Source organism: Lathyrus oleraceus, chromosome 3 (genome assembly GCF_024323335.1).
Source record: "Lathyrus oleraceus cultivar Zhongwan6 chromosome 3, CAAS_Psat_ZW6_1.0, whole genome shotgun sequence".
NCBI classification, from domain to species: Eukaryota; Viridiplantae; Streptophyta; class Magnoliopsida; order Fabales; family Fabaceae; genus Lathyrus; species Lathyrus oleraceus.
The window spans coordinates 404,460,079-404,471,865 of record NC_066581.1 but is presented as its reverse complement, the minus strand read 5'-3'; the positions used below and the strand labels follow the sequence as shown (position 1 = coordinate 404,471,865).

General features: G+C 35.9%; 1 protein-coding gene across 1 annotated transcript; it reads left to right on the top strand.

The window, feature by feature from the left end:
- Nucleotides 1-7,508: 7,508 nt before the first annotated feature.
- LOC127127955 (uncharacterized) lies at nucleotides 7,509-8,579 on the top strand. The gene is made up of 2 exons (XM_051057215.1): nucleotides 7,509-7,571; nucleotides 7,777-8,579. Exon 2 carries the CDS (start codon nucleotides 7,792-7,794, stop codon nucleotides 8,437-8,439), a length of 648 nt encoding a protein of 215 aa, XP_050913172.1. The 5' UTR covers nucleotides 7,509-7,571; nucleotides 7,777-7,791; the 3' UTR covers nucleotides 8,440-8,579.
- The last annotated feature ends 3,208 nt before the right edge of the window (nucleotides 8,580-11,787 follow it).

Here is an 11,787-nt window from a genome sequence, read left to right as displayed (position 1 = left end):
ACAACACCGATTATCATGTCTACTACCATGGATATGCACCATAGTGATCATGTGAAACTTCAGTTCAACATGCATCAAGAAATCTCAGGTCCACCAAGGTGCTTCAAAAATATTTCACAATAGTGAAGTTTTGGACAAATGGACCTACGACGATTGGAGAAACTACGCTAAATGTGAGTTTCGTCAATGGAAGCGCCATTGTAACCCAGTCTTAACCGGCCCTATAATGCCATCAGAATCTAAACCAACTCCTAATTACATGTATTAGTGTTAATCGATTACAATTAGGTTTGTGGATGAACTCAGGTATTTAGTCTACCCACACCAATAAGTTTCATCATCTAACGTCAAGCAAAACGAGCAACAAACTTACACTTCACCTAAACCCAACAAAATTATCAACCAACAAACACCAAAATTTATGACCAATACATGTCACACACACAACCAAAAAATCAAGAACATACCTCATACCAACAACAACCACAATTTTTTTTATCAATATCAACACTAACCAATCCATCATACACTTACGAAAACACCCACCAAACAAATGAAACAAACATAGACTACTAAACACCACAACACCAATTTTTCCCTCCCCCTCGTGGACCTGTTTACCGTCTAACTGTGACCTCATCAACATAACTAACACAACATAACTATGAAAACATCGACAATAAACTCAGTTATGGCGACGCCAACATGACTACACACAACTGGCAAGAAATACAAGAATTATTCATGACTGATGATCCAATCACAGAAATTTCATATCAAACACCTGAGGTGAATTCAAGGAGATTTATACTATAAATACAACCTAAGGGGTGCGGGACTGGTGATCACTTTGATCAAGCAAGTCGTAACCAATGTAAGAAAATGTTTTCGCATGTGAAATCCAAATTATATATATATATATATATATATATATATATATATATATATATATATATATATATATATATATATATATATATATATATATATATATATGTATTTGTTAATTAATTATTAAAATCCAAAATATTAATAATTAAAAAAAAACTTAGAACCATTTGACGTGCTTTATAGATAATATGTGAAAATGGCAATTGGACTCACATGTCCTTCCCAATGATAAGTGGTCGCGCCAATTGGGTACGTCACCATTTCATGTTATATTTTGTTTGTTTGAAATGTGGGTATTATGGGATATATTATGGAAAAGTGATTATTAGAGTAATAAAGTTGGAGAAGTTAATTATTGGGAATTTTTTACCCAAATATCTCTAATTTTTAAAAAAATTACCAATCTACCCCATATTTATCCCACTTTTAAGAGTAGGCGCCAAGCCAATTGGCGCCAGCTCCTAAATTTAAAGAGGATGCGCCAAATTGATTGGCTACATCACATGGTGTTGCCAATCCAATTGGCGCCCATGTGTTACTTTGTAGAGGAGGCGCCAATTGGTATGGTGCCTTAGTGTAAAGTGCAATTTTTTTGTTATAAATAGATGTGTTGTGTGAATCATATTTCCACATCTCATTTCATCATTTTGCAAACATGTTTGGTGTTCATCGCCGCTATGGAAATGTGGTTTATTCGAGAAACAAACCTCTGATGTTGACGCTCTTCTGGAACATCACTAGTTTCGATTAACTGAAGAGGGAGTTTGTTCGTTGGTTAGATGGAAAAATACTAGAAAGGAAAAAAATTAGAAGTATTGAGAGACTCAACAATATATTTGGTTGGATGCGAGTCAAAATTGATAAGGATGCTAGGGAAATGATGTTTGGACAAGATGACATCAATTTGATTGTTGTAATCAGTTAGAAATGTTATGTTTTAAGTTTTCTTATGTTGTAGTGATGTTTGTTGTTAACCTTGTTGTAACAAAAAGTTAATGATATATAAAAATTCAAGGTTACAAAAATTAAAAGGAGATATTATCTTATGATGTAGATGTTGCTCCTCGATTGGGACAGTTGTTCTTATTTTATCCTGGTTGACGACATATACTACATAGTCTTATCATTTTATCAGTCGCATCCATTTCTGTTCTAATACGCGTGTTGTTTGGTCATCCTTTTTCCTTTCTTCACATCTCGTCGTTGTGCCAAACTATGTTACCTTCATATGGAGGCCAGTATTCCTCCATTGGTAGCACTGAGAAGCTTTTGTTATACACATTCATGACGGTAATGGCCTTCTAAACATCAGATAGATGGTTGTAAGCGTCATGTAGAGTATGTGTGCATGCCGCAATGACATGGGAACAAGGAATACGGAAGGCCTGGAATTTTCCACAGTCGCACCAACTTCTGTTTAGTTTGACAGCATAGGATAAATTTGGTCACCCCTCATTGTGGTCCATTGTTTCCTGTACGCTAAATTTTTTCCTATGATGGTCAAAGACTGTTACCGTGTGTATGCTAACTTTGATGCTCTCGACTTTCATCACTTTCATACAACATTCACTGAATATTTGACCCGAAATTAACACTACACTCCATCTTTCATCACGGTAATATTGAAATGACAGCTGAGTTAGAGCATACCCAGCATTCACCATTTTTTGCGAAGGTTCTTATCTTTGATTGCACGCATGAAGTTTTGTGCGATATGTCTAATGCAATAGACATGGGTAGAAGGAGGATTATGCCATCAGTTGTCATGCTTATTGTAAGCACTCTCAATGGCAGCATGTCTATCAGAAATCAAACAGATATTGGCTTGTGGAGCCACATGTGTTCTGAGATGTTGAAGAAAGAAACCCCAACCACCAGCAGTTTCGCCTTCAACCAGAGCAAAGGCAATGGGAAAGACATTGTTGTTGCCATCTTGTGCAACCTCCATAAGCAAAGTACCCTTGTATTTGTCGTATAACCATGTTCCATTAATTTGATTAATAGGTTTGCAGAATGCAAAACCTTTGATGCACGGATCAAACGCCCAAAAGAGGCGGTGAAAGATTCTATTTCTAGCAACACATGTCCCGTCTAGCGTAAATGCTGGAAATGTCTCCATAATTGCAACAGTTCCTGGTACGTATGTTTTTAGGGCCCATAAAAACCATGACAATTCTTTGTATGAATCCTCCCAGTTGCTGAATACCTGTTCAATAACTTTTGTCCTTGCAATCCATGCTTTCTTGTAAGATGGAGTATAATTATATCTTGTTCTGATATGAGATACTATTATACTCACCTTCACTGACGGGTCTTTATTTACAAGCGGCAAAACGTCTTGACATATCAATGCAACACTTAATTTACGATGATCTTGTTCAACGTTAGTTGCAATGCAACTGTGAGGTAGGTCTATTGAAGCTATCTCCCAAGAGTCGATTTTCTTTTTGTGAGACGCAGTCAACCGAAACTTACAAACGATGTTACGACATTCGATGACATACCTTCTCGAATCAATGCGTTTCACTGTGAAATCACCAGAGTTATTCATGTGATTGACCTGTGTCTCGGTCTCTTCTTCTTCTTCATCATCATCAACGACGTTGACTGCTGCTTCTAGGTCGGCGTCATCTGAGTTTTCTGAATCAAACTCATCAGATTCAACTTGATTAGTCATTTGAGATTGTTGATATGGTATACTTGGTTGAAGAGTAATATACAACTAAATACAATTGCAACCAGAATGCTCGTGACTAACAAGCATATATTCAACATCTTCATTATCCTGTACCTTCAGCGGGAAAAACTTGCATTGCATGTTCTGAAAAAAATTGGATTTTGATATGTGGTCTTTGACATAATACCAGATCCTATGCAGGATTCAATTTTTTTTTCAAATGCAAGAAATTTGAATATCTGTAAGTTGGATGGTATCGGTGTTTCGAAAACAAAACCCGTATAACTCAAACTCATATGTCTCACCATTGTAGTGAACATTGATACTATATTTTGGTGAAGATGACATTGTAATATTTCTTGTGCAGAAGAAAATTATTTTTTTGGTGCAAATGAATTTGTGTTGATTGTTGGATGTAGATAGTAAGACACTTAAATAGGTAAGTGATATGTCAAACATGCAAAGTTAGACGGAAGTGATGTGTCAAACGTGGAAGTAAGTCAGAAGTGATGTGTCAAACATGCAAGCAAGACGGAAGTGATGTGTCAAGCATGAAAGCCAGAGGGAAGCCACGTGTCAAACATGCAAGCCCTAACACCAATCCAATTGTCGCTTGCTTGTAATTCTTGCACATGGGTTCCAGTCTAATTGGCGACACCATGTCTTACATGCAGACCTCGTAACCAAGCATGCAAAGCCATGCATGCGCCTGACTAGGTCAATATTTAGCATGCATGAGGCTAGGGGAGGCGCCAATTTGATTGACGCTAACATGTGGAAAATGAACATGGGCGCCAAACCATTTGGCTAATACATGCAATCACAATTTTCCATGCATCCACACTTTTGCATGTCACATCTTATAAATAGGCAAGAAACCTCTCGCATTTTCCCACACCAACACTCACTACTTCCTCTATAACATCAAATCTTTCATCTGTAGTAACATCTTTCATCTACACCAACCTCTTTCGTCTCTGACAAGATGTCTCTCCTCACAATGGGTGAATCGCACAGAGGAACAATTGCAAACATAACAACTTATGTAAGCGTTTAATTTTTTTGTTATTTGTCTAGAATACCTTTTAATATCATATCAACTTAGTGACGTACTTTGTTGTTTCTTTTATAGGATGTTTCAAGGTTTCGAACTCGGGTCCACGAATATGTACACATGGATCCGATGATTCAAACGTATGTCAAACTCCCCAGTTTTGGACATATAAGCAAAATAATATCTTGGTCGGTGGATAATAAATTCATTCTTGCGTTATGTGAAAGATGGCGTCCCGAGACACACACATTCTGGTTTCTAACCGGTGAGTGTACCGTGACGTTAGAAGACGTCTACATGCTATTGGGTCTGCCTATCGAAGGTAAATATGTAAATGGTAAAACCAACTATGCGAATTCAATTTGCATGGACCTCTTGGATGCTGATTTGTTAGATGATAACTCAAGAGGTCAATGTATACTCCTTTGACACCTTAAGGCATACTATAACAGCTTACATTTAGATGAGCATTCTATCAAAGAGGCTCAAATGATAAAAACTAGGTGTTACATTATGATTTTAATTGGTTCTTTTTTATTTCCCGAAGGTAGTGGTTCTAGTGTGCATGTTATGTATTTACCTTTACTAAGACATGTAGATAAAATAAGAAGTTACAGTTGGGGATCCGCTTGTCTGGCCTATCTTTATAGCTCTTTGTGTAAAAATTCACACAAAGACACATCTACCTTTTCTGAATGTGCTATTTTGCTCCAAGCATGAGGTTGGTCCAGACTACCATCCCTAGCGTCCGTTAACAACAACCCTTTCACATTCCCGTATGCACAAAAGTAAGTTGTTTAAAATGGTCTATATTTACTCACTTTACTGATTATTATCTCTAAATAACATTTTTACCTTTATGGTGCAGATGGTCGGACATGGTATGAGTTATAACAGATGTCATAGACACTGTATTACCCAGTATCGCAATCTCTTGGATCACCTTCGACCGACAAATGTATGGATAATAATCTAATTATTTTGTAATAATTTGTTAATTTCTTCTACCAAATTTATAATCTAACATATGTTCACATTTCAGTTCATTTGGCGTCCATACCTAAATTTGGATCATGACCATGAAATCAACAAAGAAGACGCAACCGTATGGACTGCATGCACACCGATCATAAGATTCACCACTGTGGAGATGCACAACAGTGATTGTGTTAAATTGCAGTTCGGTATGCTTCAACACATCCCAGATCCCCCAGCAAACCTAGGAGAATGGCATCTACGTAAAGTTAACGACCAATGGAACTTTAACCCATGGAAAAGCTTCGCTAGATCTGAGTGTCACAAATGGAAGCACCGCCATGACCATGTCTTAACTGACGCTGTGATGCCAACTGGAGAAAAACCAAGTCGTAATTATATGGCTTGGTACAAATCGGTTGGTTTTGAGTTCATCGCCGAGGATATGTACCTATACGACCCACGTCGGGAAACTTACACACCAGAAGGCTCAACATCTAACCCCAACAACATTGTCAGACCGACTACTCACAACCCCCTATCCGTCAAACTTTCCATTCCACAAACATACAAACATACAACCCTAACATGCCATACATCCAACCACAATACCAAGAGCATACCCCGTACCACCACCACCAACTAGATCATCAACTAGAGACCCAACATCGCTTCACACCCAACACATCACCCTACCAAAGCCGCCTTAACCAAAACACTCAACGATCATTTAACACCAACCGTCCCTCCTCCTACCATAGCCAAGAAGCCCAAACATCTCAAAACTGAAACCTTCAACAACCCTATGTCTACCAAACACCACAACAATCTTTCCAACCTTTCCTCGACGCATCATTCATACCAATGTCTTCAATCGTCTTGGTCGCCCTCTAACAACTCAAACACAACCCAACTACTCTGGCATGGGTCATGAACTCAACTATGGCAGTACACCTTCGATGCATACACAATACTATGATGATTTGTCTTACTATCTCAACATGCAATCTCCTGCAGTTGGTAGTGATGTTCCTGGCCCCTCAGATGCTCAAACATCTGGGGTGAATCATCAACGTGGGTTAGGGCCATGGGTTCGGGTAGCTAGGGGATGTGGGACCGGATGTCGGTTAAGTGATCCCGGTCATCAACATTAGTTTTTTTTGTGTGTAGAAAAGATTTAATATTAATATGAGTTGGTCCGATTTCGACTTTATGTATCATGTAGACTTTTTTTGAAAAAAAATTACAAAACACACAAAGGTGTCAATCCAATTGGCGTTTCCTTTAAGCTTTATACATGGGCGTCAATTGGATTGGCAACACTAGGAGTCCTAACCAATCCAATTGGCGTCTCCTCTATAATTTTAAGAAGAGGCGCCAATCCAATTGGTGTCTCCTCTTAAAAGTGGGGTAGATTGAGATTTTTTTTGAAATCAAAATTATTTTGGGATTTTTTTTTAAAATCAGTAGTATTTTAGTAAAAAAATCGATTATTAGAGTTTGGATTTTGTCATTCAATATCTTTTTTTCAATTCCATCACAAATTTATCTCCATCTCTAATTAGTATTTTGTATTCCTTGTCATTTGTTTTAGTTGATGGAGAGAAAAGGAGGGAAGGAGAGGATCTATTATGTGGTTATTAGGGTAAAAAAATTCATTTTTAATATAAAGTGTTTTGAGTTTTTATTTGAAATGAGGCTATTTAAATAAACAATTCGAAATTCGTGGCATTATTAAAAGAGGAAAAATAGAATTTTCAATTTTCATCTTGTGCAGTTTAGCAAAAAAAAAAAAAAGAAGAAAAGCTAAAGAAAGGTCACTGTCATTTGAAAGCTGGAAAGTGTAGTTGCGAATCTATTATTTGTCTTCTTTGTTGGTCTAAATTCTTCACATTTCATTCTCTCCTTGTTTCCCAACTACTTTACATTTTTCTCGTATCAACTGTGGAAGAAAAAGATCTTCATCCTTTCCATGTATGTTCTACATCTTTCTTTCTTTTTAGTTGAAAGTATATATGTTTTACTTCTACTCTCTATCTAGATTAACCTAAAATGTTGCCATACATAAAGATTAACTTAGTTTTCACTCATAACAAATCATTACAGTTTTTGTATGATATTCATCTTTAGCTTGTTAATCAATGATTAATAATTGATAATATTAATACTCTTTATACAGATCTCATCAGTTATTATGGCTACTTCTTCTATTCCTGCTCTTGGGGACACAACTGATGCTGAGAAAAAAGAATATAGCATTGTTCACTTCCAGTATCCCCCAAGCCATGGTATAAAAAATATATCCACTAGCTATATTTATAAGCAAACACTGTTTTCACGGCTCAATTTCCTAAAACCTTATGAAATTACAAAAAAGGAGGAAAATATTCGCGGAGACAAACACAAAGATGTATATTTGCTATCAAGAGATGACATTAGAAGACTTCGAAGTAAATATCAGTTTATACATATTGGCTTGGTACAATTTTCTATAGAATATTATGCTTCAACACGCGGTAATCTGTCTGTTAGTTTGAGAGATTCTAAGTACCCAAGTCTTGAAGAATCTATGCTGGTAAGTTTTGATTCAGATTTGCATATAGATGACATAATAAAGTTTAATTGGTTCCCAAATTTCTCAGCAAGTTTAACTGATTTAGCAAATTCCAATGGTTTGGTTGTTACTATAGATTCTTCAGCATATACAACAGTTAGGTACAAGGTATGTTATAAATTAATGAAGAAATCTCTTAAACCTGATTACCTATTTGAAAATCCTGTTTTAGAGGTAAACACAGATACAGCAAATGTTGTTGTCCACAAATCTGATAATGGTAGTTAGGCATCATTGTTGTGAGTTTCAACTAATTATGAAGATGGAGAAGATGACCCTGTCATGTTTGAAGATCGTTTTCTAATTTCTATTTTAAGTATTCTGTTTGTTGCGATGCATCTCTTTTTATTTTACTTTTGGAATATTATGCATGGTTTGTATTACGTTTACAAATTTATCTTGTAATGTACTGATGTTTTCTAGTATGAATCTACTACATATTTAAATTATGACTAAATATGTATTTGTTATTTATGGATATAGTTTTTCCTTTTTAGTCTTTTATCATATTTGTTTCATACAATATTTCTCCAAATATATTTTACAATCTTTTAGAAAAAGATATTCCACAAAATTATAGAATTTTGTGTTACAATTGATAACACTTTTTGAGGCATATGTCCTTAATTTAAAAAACAAAAGTGCCCAAAAAAATTTATTGGTATATTCTTTTAATAACTAAAAATTATTATAAGTTAATTTGATGTTTTTGAAGAAAAATTAGTACTCGACTGTGTCGAATGAGATAGTCGAATTAGTAGGAGTGACCTGTATTCGACAAAGTCGAATACACACTTAGTTGTTGTGTTGAAGTCAAAACATAATTTGTACGTTTGGGCTTGGGTTGTAAGTTTTTAACTTGAGTCCTGATCGTCTATAAATAGGCATGACATTATATAGTGTTATACACTTGGCAGTTTTAACAAGTTTTAAAATATAGTTTTTCTCTCTTTCCTTTTCTTCTTAATTATTTCTTGAAAATCCTAATTGTTCCATCAGTTCTAACAAATTGCTATCAACGAACCTGATTGCGTTTTAGAGAGAATATGAAATGGAAAACAGAAATATAACATCAACGTAATTTCCACACACACACACACACACACACACACACAGTATCTTGCTTCGACTACTATCTAAGATAAGAACTCGCTATGACATCACATGTATGGACACTTAAACTTCAAAGTTCTAGGTATTCTCAACTAGGAAGATGGTGTATAGCCTACCTCAAGTTAAAGAACCAAGTCAAGTATGTGTGGAATCCTGCAATGTAAAGTAGGATAAGAAAGCATTCAAACATGACTTGTCCGTGAAGTCGAGAGAAAACATGGAGCTTGTTCACTCTGACGTGCGTGGGCCGTTTCAAGTAAGGCCAAATGGAGGTAATTGTTATTTCCTAACCTTCATAGGCGAATTCACTAGATATATGTGGATTTACCTTATTGAAAGGAAGAGTGAGGTATTCACATAGTTCAAGAAGTTTAAATTGCATGTCGAGAAACAAAGTTGATGCAAGTTAAAGAAAGTGAGAACTAATGGTGGTGGCGAATACACCTCTAGAGATTTTGCAAGATTTTGCATTGATGAAGGTATAAAGAATGAATTCATTGCATCCTATACACCTTAACATAATGGTATAGCTGATAGGAGAAATAAAAGTATACTGAACATAACTAGGAATATGTTGAAAGCTAAAGATATGCCAAAGATTTTAGGGTGAAGCAGCTATTGTAACAGTATACATTCTAAACCGATGTCCAACAAAGATGATAGTCGAGAAGACACCTTATGAGGCTTCGATAGGAAAAAAGCCAAATGTTAGTCATATTAGAGTCTTTGGATCAATATTCTTTAGGCATGTACCTGGACAATTAAGGAAGAAACTATATGATCGAAGTCAGGCTATGGTACTCATAGGCTATCATTTGAATGGTGCATACAAGTTGTACTCACCAAATGATGATAAACTTGTGATCATTATAGATGTCCAAGTGGATAAAGCAAATGGTGGTATTGGAGTCAAGGGTGAGTTCGACAGGAGCAAGAAACAATCACAATTGTGCTTGATGAAGACCAACAAATTGATGTCCCGACTAATCGAAACGAAGAACCACCTAAGAAAAATGTTAGGAGATCAACTAGAGCAAGATTTGAGTCAACAAGGCTAGCTGGATATGACAGATTTCCAGATCAAGTTGTCGATGTAGATGGTGACTTAATAGGAAAAGTAACGATGATGGTTGAATCAGAGCCAGTCGATTTGGATCAAGTCATGAATAATTCAAATTGGTTAACAACCATGCAAGAAGAACTCAAGGCAATCAAGAAGAACGCGGCATGGGAACTTGTTGAAAAAGAAATCAAGAATCCAATTTATGTGAAGTGGGTCTAAAAGTTTAAGCTAAGGCCAAATGGTGAGATTGCTAAGCACAAAGAAAAATTGGTGGCAATATGTTTTCTGCAAAAACCTGGTTTTGATTTCGACGAAGTTTATGCACCTGTGGCAAGGCTGGAAACCATCAAAGTTGTTATGTCGGATGCATCATACAAAGGATGGAATATAGATCAACTAGATGTAAAGTCATTATTTTATAATGGACCTTTGGAAGAAGAGTTTTATGTCAGTCAACCACCAAGATTCAAAATCAAAGGGTAGGAGTCAAATGTATATAAAATGAAGAAGGCTCTTTATGGTTTGAAGCAAGCCCCAAGGGATTTGAATAAGAGAATAAATAGCTTCCTCATAGAAGCAGGTTTCTCAAAACATGAAGTGTATGTCAATAATGTAAGCATGCTTAGTCGAGTCATGATATGCTTGTATGTCGATGATTTGTTGATTACGGGTGCAGATGAAGCTAAAATAAAAGATGTCAAGCCGAAACTAATGCAAGAGTTTGAAATGTCCGACCTAGGGAATTTGTCATATTTATTAGGGATGGAGTTTAAAGACACAAATAAAGGAGTGTTTTTGTACCAAATGAAGTATTCTCAAGACATTTTGAAGAGGTTCAATATGAGTAATTGTAATACAGTTGTTACACCATTGGAGACTAGAGCAAAGTTAAGAAAGGAAATAAATGATGAGTTTATATGTGCAAAATTATACAAATAAGTCAATAGATCCTTGAGGTATCTTTGCAATACCATGAAAGACATTTGTAAAAGTGTCGGATTGTTGAACAAATTCATAGATAAATACTAAGAATGTCATCTCACTGCATTTAAGAGAGTGATGAGATACATAAAGGGTACGATTGATCATGGTGTGCTGATGCCAAGTCAAAAGAAGACCAACACAAATGCAGAGGTATGTGGTTACACAAATTAAAATTTTAGTGGAGATTAATAAGAGAAGAAGAGTAATGCATGCTACATATCCATGATTGGAGGTGCCCAAATCTCATAGAGTTCAAGAAAGAAAATCATTATGGCTTTGTCATATTTAGAATTTGAGTATGTGGTTGGATCATATGCAACATGTCAATCCGCATGGATAGAGATGTTGCTTGAAGAACTTAAGATAATGGAACATAAGAAAATGAAGTTGTTTGTCGACAACAAGTCAGCTATCGA